We start from the raw sequence: 15,237 nt of genomic DNA on the forward strand, positions 1-15,237 counted from the left end.
GGGCTTGGGTTAATCCAATTAATTCAGTTCAGACGAAACTTAGCCTCTTCGTCCCTGGAGATTTGGAGCAGGGAGTGTGCCCAGAGAGAGCCGTTCCTACAGTTCTGCCATTGGGAAACGGCAAAGGGGACAGCTCATGCATCAGGGGCTGGCAAGCTTTTTCTCTAAAAGACCAGATGGTAAATACTGTAGGCTTTGCAGGCCACATACTGTCCCTGTTTTCCACAACCATTTAAAACTGTAAAAAACCATTCTTAGCTCAAGGACTGTACAAAGGAGAACACTAGGCTGATTGGCCTGCAGGACAGATTTGTTGATCCTTGGCTTACCTGGCACTGATTTTAAAGCATGTGCACATCATTTAACTGGCTAATCTGTAACTTTGCTACTGTGGTCTACAAACTAGGGATATAATGGGCAGAGATCCTCCAACATTCATCTATCCATTTATTCACCAAATGTTTACTGAGCACCAACATAGTAGATACTCAATAGGGTTCAGAAGACACAAGAGTTACTAAGACTCAACTGCTGTCCTCAGGGACCTTATATTTAGTGACAGAGACTAAATAGGCAATTTCTATGCAGAGTGTGGTAAGTGACACTCATTCGGTCACCAAACCAAACCAAACAAAACAAAACCCCAAAACATGTGTCAAGTACCTTAAGTGCTAATCATTTTCTCAGCACAGTGGGTAATGTAGTGAACAAGCCAGGCAAGGCCCTGGGCCTCGAGAAGCTTGCACTGAAGTGGAGGAGACAGATAATAAGCAAGGAAATGGATAAATTACTCTCACATGGTAACAAGTATTACAAAGAAAATAAAAACCCAGTAATGGAGTAGAGATTGACTGGACACACTCATGGAAGGCCTCTCCAAGGAAGTGATATTTAAAAAATCTGGGAGAAGAACATTCCAGACACAATGTAGGGCAAGTGTTAAGGGCTTCAAAAGGGAATAACCTTGCTGGGTTTGAGAAACAGTAAGGCAGGCAGTGTGGCCAGAGCCTGGTGAGAACAAGGGAGGAGACTAGGAGACAAGGCCGAGAGCAGGGACAAGAACAGGACATCTTTACAGATCATAGCAAGGGGTTTAGGTTTTCTTGTAAGGGTGGTGGAAAACTCCTGGATTGTTTTAAGCAGAGGAGTGACATCACCTAATGACATGACACAGGTAAGCCCAAGGTTCTCTAGAAATACAAAGGAGGGACCTATAACCTAGGCTTGGGACAAAACAAGACGCCTCTGCCTTTATTTTTTGCAAGTATTATTAAGCTATTTTTTTCTCTCCTCTTGCTTACACAGCAGAGGCCATAAGTAACTTATGGGGCCCCAGGGTGAACTGCTGAGACCAATCTAGTACTGTCCTGCCCACTGAATTTTTGTTTACTTTTGTTTCGTCTCTTGGGCTGGCTTTTACACAACTCACCGAGATCTTATTGAAGATATAGAGGAATAAGTACAGAATAGCGAGGAGGAGCTGGATCCGAAAGCCACCAAACCTCTTCCTCAAATATTCTGGCATTGTCATCACCTGTACAAGCACCAAGAGAAGTCACCACCAGGCAGAGTGCCAGAAGAGGCGGGCCCACAAGGATGTGCCTTGCTCACAATATGCTGGTCGTCACCGAGACACAGCTGATGGTAGGAGCAGCCCAGGAATAGAAGATGGGGCAGGGTCATCCACTCTGGCTTCACACTGCATGGCACTTGTTAGGATGGGGGAAATAAGAAAGGAGAAGCAATAGTACTGTCTTCAAGAAGCCTGGAACCTAGCTTTCTGTGTAATCTCCTGAATGCAGAAGGAAATCCAGCTAACTGAACAGGTCTAACGATGACAAATCACTTTTATGAAATAATCCGCACAGCAAAAGCAAATGCCTTATCACATACTACAAATGTAACAAGTGCTCAGGAGAGACAGAACTTGACTCAACAGCTCTTGGACCAGGTCCTCTGTGCCCATGCTCTCGTGCATGTGCTGGCTGTCCCCAACAATCCTGTTCACTTTGACTTCCATTGTCTCGGGCTGTGGGCACCCCATGGCAGGGAGCGTGCCTCTTTGTTCATTAGGTTCCTGGACCCAGGCACAGTGCCTGGCTCGTGGTAGGTGAATGAATAATAGTTAAATGTATACTGTTCCACCGCCTGTCCTGAGTATCCTCACGTCCACCTGCTCACATGTGTCTATTTTAAGTTCTACCTCAAATTCCATCTGCTTTATGAAAACTTACCTGTGGGCTTCACAGGGACCACGTGTCCTCTCCTAAACACCTAGGACTTTAATATTTTCACCTTCTGTTTGGTTCTTAATCATATATTGCCAAATATGGCTCTTTTTCAGTGATGTTCTAAGCTGTTTTACACTTGCGGCTTGAATTCATTTGCTAGAGCTGCCGTCCCAGAGTGTGACAGACCGAGGGCTTAAGCAATAGAAATGTTACTGTCTCACAGTTCTGGAGGCTGGAAGTTCAAGGTGTCAGCAGGCTTGTTTCCTTCCGGGGCCCATGAGGGAAGGGGCCATTCCAGGCCTCTGTCCTTGGCTTGTTGATGGCTGTCATCTCCTGTGTCTTCCTTCCCTCTTTCCTCTGTATATGTCTCTGTCCAAATTTTCTCTTCTTATAAGGTCTTACTAGATTAGGGCCCACCCTAATGATCTGATTTTTAACTTAATTACTTCTTTAAAGACCTTATCCCAATATGCAGTCCCAATCTGAGGTAATTTTCCTGGGCTTATGGTTTCACCACTGCAGATGCTAGGCTGTAGGGCAAGTAAGCCTTCCACATTTTTAATGCCTCTCTACAAATATTTAAAAATTTTCAACTTGGGGCGCCTGGGTGGCTCAGTTGGTTAAGCACCTGCCTTCAGCTCAGGTCATGATCCTGGAGTCCCAGGATCGAGTCCCACATCAGGCTCCCTGCTCAGTGGGGAGTCTGCTTCTCCCTCTCCCTACCCCTTCTCATGCACTTTCTCTCCCTCATTCTCTCTCTCTCAAATAAGTAAATAAAATCTTTAACAAAAAATTGTTTTCCACTTATTTTAACTTATTTTATTTAAATTAGTTAACTTTTAGTGTATCTTTAGCTTCAGATGTAGGGCTCAGTAATTCATCAGTTGCATTTAACACCCAGTCCTCATTACATCACATGCCCTCCTTAATGGCCATGACCCAATTATCCCCGTCCTTCCCCCCTCTCCCCTCCAACAACCCTCAGTTTGTTTCTTATAGTTAAGAGTCTCCCATGGTTTGTTTCCCTCTCTGATTTCGTCTTATTTTATTTTTTCCTCCCTTCCCCTATGATTCCCTGTTTTGTTCCTTAAATTCCACATATGAATGAAACCATATGATAATTGTCTTTCTCTGATTAACTTATTTCACTCAGCGTAATACCCTCCAGTTCCATCCATGTCGATGTAAATGGTAAGATTTCATCCTTTTTGATGGCTGAGTAATATTCCTTTGTGTATATATGCCACATCTTCTTCATCCATTCATCTGTCGATGGACATCTGGGCTCTTTCCATAGTTTGGCTATTGTGGACATTGCTGCTATAAACATTGGGATGTAGGTGCCCCTTCAGATCATGTTTGTATCCTTTGGGTAAATACCTAGTAGTGCAATTGCTGGGTCTCAGGATAGCTCTATTCAGTAAAATTCTCCCATTTCAAGCGTAAAGTTTGATGCATTTGGGAAAATGTACACAGTTATGTAATCACCACCATACTCGAAATATTAAGCATTCTTAACAGCCCCCCCAGAGCCCCCTAGGATTTGCAATCAAGGCCTCCACCCCACCCTTGGTCCCAGACAACCAGTATCAGCTGTCCCCACTGATTTGCTTTTTCTAGAATTTTAAATAAACAAAATCATATACTATGTACTTTTTAATGTCCTGCTTCTTCACTGGCCTGATGTTCTTGAGACTCAGCCACATGGTTGCAGAATGCCTTTCTAGTGTTGCTTGGTATACCACGTTGTGTGCTGTTTGTCCACTCTCCTGCAGCTCTAGATTATTTCTACATTTGGCTAGTAGGAACATGACTGCTATGAAGCTTCACGTACAAATTTGTGTGTGGACATGTGTTTTCATTTCTCCGGGGTATGTAAAGCTCTAGATCTAGGGAAATATTGGCTGGATGGTCAGGTTTAATTTGTGAGCAAACTGCCAAACTGTCCTCCCAGACGTGGCTGTGCCATTCTGCATTTCCTCGAGAAATGTATGAGTCCCAGTTGCCCCACACCCTTTCTAGCTCTTGCTAGTGTCAGTCTTTCTCCTCTTAGCTATTCTGGTACAGTGGTATCTTATCTTATGTAGTGTTTTCCTAATGATCAGTTGTAGTGAGCATCTTTTCATGTGATTATTTGCCATTTGTCTATTTTCTTTGGTGAAACAGCTATTCAAAAAATTTTTTTTTACTGAGTTTTAAGAGTTTTTTTTATAGACAAAATACATATTGTGGATGTAAGTCTTTTATTGTAAATATGTTCTAAAAATATTTCCCCCCAATCTCTAGCTTGACTTTTCTTTTTCTTAAAAATATCTTTCAAAGAGTTAAAGTTTAAAATTTTATTTTGAAGTCCTACACATCAATTTCTTCCTCTGTGTGTGGTTTATGCTTTTTGTGTCCTAGTTGAGAAATCTTTCCCTACTTAGTCACCCTCTTTTTTTTTTTTTTTTGCACTAAGTTTTTAAAAATTAAGGTAAAATTGACATATAAATATTAGTTTCAGGTGTACAAATAATGATTTGCTATTTATATACATTTCATCTACATTTTTGAAGAGTACTTTTGCTGGAAATGGAATTCTTGGTTGACAGATTTTTCTTCCTTTCAGCATTTGAATATGTCATTCAAATATTTCCTGGCTTCCATTATACCTGATATTCATTATATCTTCCATCTATGTCTTATCCATTAACTGTACCATTTCTCCCCTGCATGTAATGTGTTCTTTTTCTTTTACTTCTTTCAAAATTTCTTCTTTATCTTTGCTTTTAGCAGTTTGACTATGATGTAAACCTAAGTGTAGCTTTTTGTGTGTTTATTGGTGTTTGTTAAGCTTTTTATATCAGTAAATTCCAAACTTGGAATATTTTCAGTTATTATTTCTTCAAAAAATTTTTTTCCTGCCTCTTTCTCTCTTTTCTTTCTGGGATACCAAGTACATGCATGTTGGACTGTTTGATATTTTATCATCGGTCTCTGTGGTTTTCTTCCTTTTTCTTAAAGATTTTTTTTTTTTTTAATTTATTTATTTGAGAGAGAGAGAATGAGAGAGAGCAAGCACATGAGAGCGGGGAGGGTCAGAGGGAGAAGCAGACTCCCCGCCGAGCAGGGAGCCCGATGCGGGACTCGATCCAGGGACTCCAGGATCATGACCTGAGCCGAAGGCAGTCGCTTAACCAACTGAGCCACCCAGGCGCCCTCTTCCTTTTTCTTTAAATATTTTCCCTTCTGTTCTTTCTCCTGGGTAATTCCTATTATCCTCAAGTTCACTGATTTCTCTCATTTGCCATCTTGTTTGTGCTGTTGAGCTCCTCTTGTGAATTTTTCATTTCAGCTACTGTGCTTTTCAACTCTAGAATTTCCATTTGGTTCTTTTCTATAGTTTCAGTTTCTCTGTTGAGAGGCCCTATTTGCTTATTCATTGGTATCACACTTTCTTTTACTTCTTTGAACGTATTTATAATTGTAGGTTTGAAGTCTGTTAAATCAACATCTGAGCCTGGTCAGAGTGTTTCTATTTATTGCTTTTTCTCTTGAAATCTGGGTCACATTTATAATTCCATTTCTTTATATGTCTAATTATTCTTGGTTGCAGACTGGCCATCATCAATCATATGATATTGCATTCTAGAATCTGTTTTGTTCTGAGGATTGCTGTTTCTTGTTTTTGTAGGCAATTAATCCGCCTGGATTCAAACTGCAACATCTTTCATGCCATCCCACCTCCCACCCCCATCCTGCAGTGTGTAGCAGCTGATGTCTCTGGTTTTTTTTTTTGTTTGTTTTTTTTTTAAGCTTTTAGCTGCTGCTAATTTAGCCTGGTCTAGAGGTTTTCCTTGCACTTGAGTAGTCTGGCAGTCAGTCAGGGTTTTGTGCAGAATTTATATGCAGATTTGGAGGTTAATCCTCTCTTTGGTACCTTTGTTTTTAGAGCTCCCACATAAATTTCATGTTGTTTTGTCAGTCCTCTGTTATGAGCAAGACTTCTGCTATCCACTGCCTACATTGTGTGGGCTGGGGAATGTACTCAGTCCTAGGCACTATAAAGTCACAGATCTCACAGGTGCAGCTCTGTCTCTGCAGGGTAGAGCTCCCTCTAGTTTCTGTCTTTTTTTGGTTCCCTGGGTTCTCATGCATGCATGAATACATTGGTGGTCAGCCAGAGATTTAAGCTTTTTCCATCTCACTTTAAAATCTTTCTTTATCTCAAAGACGCAAAGACATCCTGTAGTTCCTTATGAAGTTTAAAATCTTTTACCTTTCCTATTTAAGTCTTTAATCAATCTAAAATTATTTTTGTGTGAATAGGCATCCAGTTTGATCTTTTTCATATGATAGTCAATTGACCCTCCTTTCCTCAGTGATCTGCAGTACCACTGATATCATAAATCAAATGTCCATATATATGAGTCTTCCTGGGTTATTTTCCTCTTTCACTTGTTAATGTTTTTATCCTTTTATCAATATCATACTGTCTTAATTACTACAGCTTTATAGTAAGTCTTGATATTTGGTAAGGCAATCCTTATTTTTCTTTGATAGGAGTATCTTTGCTATTCTTATGCTTTTGCACTTTTGCATACATTTTATTTCTTTTTTCCAGCTTTATGGATATGTAATGACATATAACACTGTGTAAATTTAAGGTGTACAACACGATTTGATATACATATACTCGTGAAATGATTATCACAGTAAGGTTAGTTAATATATCCAACACCTCATGTAATTATCTTTTTTTTTTTTAATACTGAGAACTTTCAAGATTTACTCTCTTAGCAACTTTTAAGTATATAATACAGTATTGTCAATGATAGTCACCATGTTAATTTTCAGTTCCATTTAGCCACTCTGTGACTTTTGATTGAAGAATTTAATTCATTTATATTTAAAGTAATTATTGACACATAAGGGCTTACTAATGCCATCTTATTGTTTTCTGGTAGTTTTGTAATTCCCTTATTTTCTTCCTCTCTTGCTGTTTTCCTTTGTGAACTGATGATTTTCCTTAGCAGTATGCTTTCATTTCCTCCTATTTATCTTTTGTAACTTTTTGCTTTTTGGTTACCATGGGGTTTACATAAAACTTCTCATAGATATAACAGTCTATTTTAAGGTGATAACTTTGATCACATACAAAACCTGTACCCTTTTACTCCCCGCCCCAACAGTTCATGTTTTTGATGTCACCATTTACTTTTTATATTATGTATCTATTAACAAATAATTGTAGCTATAGTTATTTTTAATACTTTTGTATTTTAACCTTTAAGCTGGAGTTAAGTGATTAACATACCATCATTTTATAATATTTACTACTCTGAAATTGACTATATACTTACCTTTATCAGGGTATTTTCATGTATCAGGTATCAGGTTTATTTTCATGTTACTAATTAGCACCCTTCCATTTCAGCTTGAAGAACTCCTTTCAGCACTTTTTGTAAGACAGCTTTAGTGGTGATGAACTCCGTCAGCTACTGTGTGTTTGGGAAGGTCTTTATTTCTCCTTTATTTCTGAAGGACAACTTTATCACATAAGGTATACCTGGTTGGTAGTTTTTTTTTTTTTTTTTTATCACTTTGAATATATCATCCCACTCTCTCCTGGTCTGCAAGGCTCCTGCTAAGAAATCTGCTAATAGCATTATGGGGGGTACCCTTGTATGTGAGGATTTTTTTCTCTTGTTGTTTTTAATTTTTTCTCTTTGATTTTAGACAATTTTATTATAATGTGTTTTGGAGAATATAGTTTTGGGTTGAAATTGGGGGACTTATGATCTTTATGATCTTGGATATCCAAATCTCTCCCCTGATTTTAGAAGTTATTTCTTTAAATAAACTTTCTGTCCCTTTCTCCTCTTCTTCTTCTGGGAGCCCTGTAATGTGTGGGTTGTTTCTCTTAATGGTATCCCATAGTCTCATAGGCTTTCATAACTCTTTCATTGTCCTCTTGACTGAATAATTTCAAATGACCTGTCTTCTACTTCATAGATTCTTCTGCTTGATCCAGTCTGCTACTTATGCTCTGTATTGCACTTTTCATTTTATCCATTGTATTCTCCCACCCCAGAATTTGTTTATTTTCATGATTTCTATCTCTCTGTTAAACTACTCATTTCCGTCACATATTGTTTTCCTTATTTTATTGTCTTTCTGTGTTTTCTTGTAGTCACCAAGCTTCCTTCAAACAACTATTTTGTATTATTTGTCAAACAGATTTCAGATCTCTGTTTCTTTGGAGTTGGTTACTGGAAAACTATTCCTCTGGTGGTGTCATGTTTCCTTGATTTTTCATGTTCCTCAAATTTTGTATTACTGTCTTTGCATTTGAGGAAGCAGTTACCTCCTTGTCTTTACTGACTGGTTTTGGAGAGAAATACCTTCTGTAAGCCTTGCTAGAAATTCTGAAGGTTTCTCAGACCTTTTCTATGGATACACCTGCTCCACACTTCTTGCTTCTTTTTTTGTGGGGGGTGGGGGAATTTTTAAGATTATATATCTTCTCTTGATTCTGCAAAGCCAGGCCAAGTTCTGACAGCCTCTCCTTTGCTTGCTTTCCCTAGGGCAATGCTGAATGCTCAAGTTTGTGTGCTTTCTCCCAATTCCACACAGTCTGGTTTTCTGTGAATGCTCACTAACTTTCTGCAAAAAAAGACTTGTTCTTTCCACCATCAGGGGTGCACAAAAGGAGCTGGCCACAGGATGGAAGTGTATGTGGGTGAGGTGCGTGGCATGTCGGGGTGCCCTTGGGCCAACTGGGGGCATCTGTAGGTGAGGAGACCCCAGTAGCTCACTGGCAGGCTTCCTGATAAGTCTGCAAAGTGGTTAGTAGGATCTGTGTTCCTCTGATGCCATCTGAGAGCCCTGGCTGCTGTTCTCTCAGCCACTCCCTACTCTACTCCCCCAGATGTGTAGCACACCTCTATATTCTGGATGGGGTGAGAAAGAAGTGGGTCTTCTTGGCAGACTCCTGCACAACTGGATAGCTGGACATTTACTCCCATGCTCTCAATTTCCCCTGTGGGAGAAATCTCAGGATGAGAAGGTCTCTCTTGGTAGTAAGCTGTGCCACCTTGGGGGAGGGGTGACATAGGTACACTGAAATTGTTCCTCTCACTTTCTTTAATACGTCTAATCTTGGATTTTCTTTTTCTCCAGCAGTGTGCTAGAACTTCTCCAGTGGACTTCTGGACTTCTACAAAGGCCCTCTTATCTATGGGTGATTGTCTAAATTGGTGTTCTTTGAGGGAAGACAGTAGAAAGCTCTTATTCCACCATGTTGATGATGTCAGTCCACATGTCTTCACAGATGTGCAGCCTAGATGGTCTCTGTCTCTCTCAGCTGGACCCTGACATGTCTTTATCCCCTTATTTCCTACATACATTTTAGAATCATGTCAAGTTCCTAAAAAATTCTGTTTGGATTTTGTTTGGAATTTCATTCCAAGTACAGACCAATTTGGAAAGAACTAACATTTTTAGGATATTGTCTTCCAGTCATTAACATATTTGTTCTCTTCATTTATTTGGGTCTTATTTTTAGATAAAGTTTTAAAACGTTTTCTGTAAAAGCCCTAAAAAGTGGACCCTTGAATAAGGCCTGGAGTGAAGCAGTGGGCAATTACTGGTATCTGTGTACCCAAGGCAGAATGATGTTATTTCAGGCATTTCTCAGGATTTAGGGAAGTCAGTACAAGGATCAAAAGACTGAGAAATTTAACTTGTCCTCCAGGATGTTTTTATGTACACATGCAGTATTTGTAAGAAAAAATATTATAGAGAACAGATTAACTGATAATGGACACTTACCCCAGCTTTAATGTAAATAGGAGAAAATACCCAACCGAGAACACAGAGCAGAAACGGAGCCTGAAACCAAGAAGAAGAATTACATCAGGGTCTCATCTAGGCCAAGCTCTTAAATGAGGTGCAATCTCAGTGACTATCTGTTTTGAGACTATCAAATGTATCAGTACTGGGGAAACTTACAAACAAAAGCCAAAGTGCACACCTTCCAGTATAACAAACTACTTACAGGCACTTGATCTTTGCCTATGAAAGAGTGCATTCTTAATTTTGGGGGGTTAACTGAACCAGTTTTCAGTGGATTTATTTTTAATTTATTGCTTGCCTACTTCCAAATCGGACTAACGGTGGCTTATATATATAAGGATAGTTAAAAAAAAAAAGAAAAGAAAAAAAATCAGAAACCATTCAGAGAAATGGGGGAGAAGCTCTACCAAAATTTCATACAAGTTACTGAAATTAAGTGATAAATTTGGCTCTGGCTTTCTTACAAAGAAGGGGTAAGGTAAGCTGAATATATAAAGCAGATGCTAGTAAATTCTGAGAGGTAAATTGTGGTAAAAATCAGGGCTTCTTGCTAGGTTTGAAATCGACTCTGCTAGAAGTATCCTTTATTTTTGTAGAAAGACGAGACTCAGAAAGTAGGGAAATTTCTGATTTATCCAGAAAAGTCAGATGACTTATATAGAGATAAATCAATAAGCCCAAGACTTATAAATTCACTTATATTGAACTTATATAGTGAACAAATTCTATGTCCTACAACAAACATATCCCACAGATTAAATAACTAATCCATTCATAAGTTTTATAGTTGAAACCTGGTATTCTTAGGAGGTCAGTTAGGAGTTTTGCCATAATTAGTTGAATATCTCGAAGAGCTCAGTTAAGCCTGTTCTCAATACATACTGCAAATATATACATACATATATGTACACACGCATATGCATACACACATACATTACATAGAGCTGTGTCTGGATCCACACACATATACACATATATATCTGTATGTATATCTAAGCACAAATGTATATGTACACATATACTTAAATGTTAATATGATCTTTTCTCTTTTCCATACTTGATTAGTCTCCTAATAGCTCTTTGTTCACTGTGTTGCTATGACCCTTGGAATGTAAACATTCTCTGTCTCTTCATTAACTTTAATAATTAAGAAGAACAAAAACTGACACAGTCTTTTGGAGAAATCAAAGACTTGGTTCCTTTCTTCCATGTCTTCTCCAGAAGTCTTCAATATTTACTGGAGGTTGAAAGCCTGTGAGTTTTATTTGGACAACGGTAAAGAGGGAGGTTAGTGGCTGTACAAGGTATTACTTACGTTCCACTCAAAGGCCCCAGTAGCAATCCCTGAAGTTGCTCCTATTCCAGCCAGGCCCATAAAGTGGCTGCTGCCAATATTCAGGGCAAAAAGAGAAGCACCTATCTGAAAATCAAAAGGCGATCACCTATCAGAACTCTCAGTCCAACTCCAAGAAATCATTTTCACAAATGTAAACTCAAACTGAATTTTCCACTTTCTCAAGAGGGACTATTCCCTGGGCGGAATTCCCCTTTGTGTTTCTTCTACTCAAACCCTAACCATAAATTAGAAGCCCAGTGAGGAGGGAGAAGGTGAAATGAGAAGGATGGCCATTCTTATGGAATCACCCTTCACCTGCCCCAACGGCTTCCTTGCGGTTCCCTACTGCAGAAATATTAGCAGAGTGTGATTTCATCATTGTTTCAAATAATTTAAAAATATCAACAATTTAACTGATTAGCTGTAAGAGACTGGTTAAAATACTAAGGTACATTAATATGATGAAATACAATGTAGCGGGATGCCTGGGTGGCTCGGCTCAGGTCATGATCCCAGGGTCCTGGGAACGAGCCCCGCATCGGGCTCCCTGCTCAGTGTGGAGCCTGCTTCTCCCTCTGCCTGCCACCCCCCAGCTTGTGCTCTCTCTCTCTCTCTCTCTGACAAATAAATAAATAAAATCTTAAAAAAAAAAAAAGAAATACAATGTAGCATATGGAAAGAATAAAGGAATTTTCATTAAACAATAAGGTAAGCAGTATGTATAATATAATCTCATTAAAATTTTATGTGTGCATCTTACACGTGTGCAAAATATGCATGGGAGTGATTCTGGCTATACATACATATATATATATATAGACATATAACAAAATATTTCTGGAATTATGGTTATAGAGATGGAATGAGAAGAAAATTTCAAGTTCTATACTTAGACTGTAACTTTTGGGTTTTTTACAATCAACATCTGTTACTTTCAGAAGAAAAAATCCTAGAGGTATTTAAATGAGCAAAATCTCTCCTAACCAATAACAGCTTTTTAGTTGAGTAGAGATAGCCACTCCGTTCAAAACCAAAATCCAACTATTATGCTGTTGACATGAGATAGATTTAAAACCAAATTATCGAGAGAGGCTGCAAATAACAAAACCTTTTAGGTAAAAACAAACAGACACCCCAGCATTGACAATATTGACATAAGAAAAAGTAACATTTAAGACCAAAAGCATTAAACAGACAAAGAGGGTTTTTTTTTTATAACTATAAAAGGTAAAATGCACTAATAAGACATAGTTGAGTACATACAGACACCAAATACCTTAACAGCGACAATTGTAAGGAAAAAAAAAAGTCTTAGAAGTGGCACATATAAGTGCTCAAGTAATACTAGTTATTTTGTTATTAAGAATGTTCACTACAGGGGCGCCTGGATGGCTCAGTTGGTTAAGCATCTGCCTTCGGCTTGGGTCAATTTCCTGGGGTCCTGGGATTGAGCCCCACATTGGGCTCTCTGCTCAGCGGGGAGCCTGGTTCTCCCTCTTCGCCCTGCTTGTGCTCTCTCTTGCTATCTCTCTCTCTCTCTCTCAAATAAATAAATAAAATCTAAAAAAAAAAATGTTCACTATGTTTACCATAACAGTGAAAAGTTATATACAATCTAAATTGCCCAACAAGATAGTGTATAAATGATGGAATGTTCATATGATGTAACACTATGCCACTGCATATAAATATAAAATAAATCCACCTATCTATGCTTTATAGATGTTGGAAGATACTAGCACATGATTAAATTAAAAGGTAGGTTTAAAAGGCACCATTCATTAATTCAATAACTACTAATAAATGTTCATTGCCAACTATGTCCAGGCACTTTTCTAGATATTAGGGATACACTAGTGAGTAAAGTAGACAAAAATCCCTGCCCTCGGGGCGCCTGGGTGGCTCAGTTGGTTAAGCGACTGCCTTCGGCTCAGGTCATGATCCTGGGGTCCCGCGATCGAGTACCGCATCGGGCTCCCTGCTTAGCAGGGAGTCTGCTTCTCCCTCTGACCCTCGCCCCTCTCATTCTCTCTCTCTGTCATTCTCTCTCTCAAAAATAAATAAAATTAAAAAAAGGCCCCTGCCCTCATGAAGCTAACATTCTTTTGGGAAAAAGAGAATAAACAAAATAAATTAGAGGATTATTTAAAAGCTATTAATTAATTAATTAATTAATTAATTAATTAATTTTAGAGAGAGAGCGTGCACATGCACCTGAGTGGGGGGCAGGGAGGAGGAGAGGGGGAGGGAGAGGGGGAAGGGAGAGGGAAGAGGAGAGAGAGGAAAGAAAAGAATCTCAAGCAGACTCCACGCTGAGTACAGAGCCCAACTTAGGGCTCAATCCCAGAACCCTGAGATCATGCATGACCTGAGCTGAAACCAAGAATCGGACACTTAACTGAATGAACCACCCAAGAACTCCAAGGATTATTTTATACCATGATAGACAGTGATAAGTACTACAGAGTTAAAAAAAAAAAAAAGGTGGGGAAGTGGATAGGAAGTACTGGGAAATTGAGTGGTCAGGGTAGACTGTCTGAGAGAAGAGCTGAGGAAGATCAGAAGAGGTGGGGAGCAAGCCATGGGGATTCTGGGGAGAGCGCACCAGCTGAATAGAGCAGCAGGGACAAAGGCCCTGAGGCAGAAGCACAGCTGGGTTGTTCAAGGACACTGGATAGAGCTGGGGACAGGCATCCTGAGAGGCAAGGTCAGAGAGTTAACGAGGTGCAGATCATCTGTGCCCTATTATATGCCATTGTAAGCAGTGGGGCTTTCTTTCTGGGTGACATGGGAGCCCCAAGACGGTTTTAAGCAGAGAAGTGATATGGTTTGGCTTGAGTTTTAATGGGCTCCCTTTAGCTGCTCTGCTGAGATTGGATATACAAGAGCCGAGGTAGAAAGAGGGGGTCCAAGAGGCTGTTATAATGAATCCAGGTGAGAGGCCGTAGCAGCACAGACCTGGAGGCAGAGCTGATGGGAAGTGGTCAGATTTGAAATTTATCTTTTAGACTGATTCATAGGATTTCCTGATGGATGGGATATCGGGTATAAGAGAGACTAAAGCATCTAACAAGACTCCATGTTTGTCAACCCGAGCAACCAGAAGGATGGACTTGCTATTCAGGAGACAGGGAAGATGGTGGCAGGAGCAGATTTGTGGAGGAAGGTCCAAAGCTCCCTTTGGGGCTTGTTCAGTTTGGGATACCTGATAGACTTCTTGAGTGCAGGTCCTGAATAGTGCAGGAGTCACAAGCAAGTCTGGAGTTCATGGGAGGGACCTGGGATTTGTTAGCATGTAACTGGTATTCAATGCCATGAGCTAGACGAGTTGCCAAGTGTGTGAGTGTAATTGGAGAGAAGTGGTCAGGCGTGAACTCTGGGGACCTCCAGTGTTAAGAAGCAAGAGAGATGGGGGAGAGCCAGCCAGGGAGACTGACCAGGAGCAGCTGGGGAGGCAGCTGGAAAAGAGGAGAGTAAGGCGACAAAATAGGGAGGGAGGGAGGATGGAGAGTCTCAGAGTTTCACCACTGCCAAACCAGCTGAGATGAGGACTGGGAACTGGGCACAAGAATAAGCCATGTACAGTTGAGAAAAAAAAAAAAGGAAAGAAAGAAAAGAAAAGTCATGTGGCGGGCCTTGACAAGAGCAATTGATACCCATCAGATATCTGCTAATTGAAGGAGAATATAAAACAAAAAAGAAAGCCAGAGTGGCAAAAATCATTCTTCTAATTCAATTTCCTTTAATAATACCGTAATATATTTTGCTCATTAAGCAATAATCCTAACAATGAAAAGAGAACCCACAGCAAAGAAATTAATAAATCATAACATA

General features: G+C 39.7%; 1 protein-coding gene across 1 annotated transcript in view; it reads right to left on the bottom strand.

The window, feature by feature from the left end:
• LOC118526483 (sodium/glucose cotransporter 1-like) overlaps positions 1-15,237 on the bottom strand; it is a 60,345-nt gene that overhangs the window by 39,266 nt on the left and 5,842 nt on the right. Inside the window, 3 exon segments of the mRNA XM_036077737.2 lie at positions 1,430-1,534; positions 10,044-10,103; positions 11,383-11,487. Of these exon segments, the coding sequence (XP_035933630.2) occupies positions 1,430-1,534; positions 10,044-10,103; positions 11,383-11,442 (225 nt within the window). The 5' untranslated portion in view covers positions 11,443-11,487.

This window comes from Halichoerus grypus, chromosome 13, assembly GCF_964656455.1.
Source record: "Halichoerus grypus chromosome 13, mHalGry1.hap1.1, whole genome shotgun sequence".
NCBI classification, from domain to species: domain Eukaryota; kingdom Metazoa; phylum Chordata; class Mammalia; order Carnivora; family Phocidae; genus Halichoerus; species Halichoerus grypus.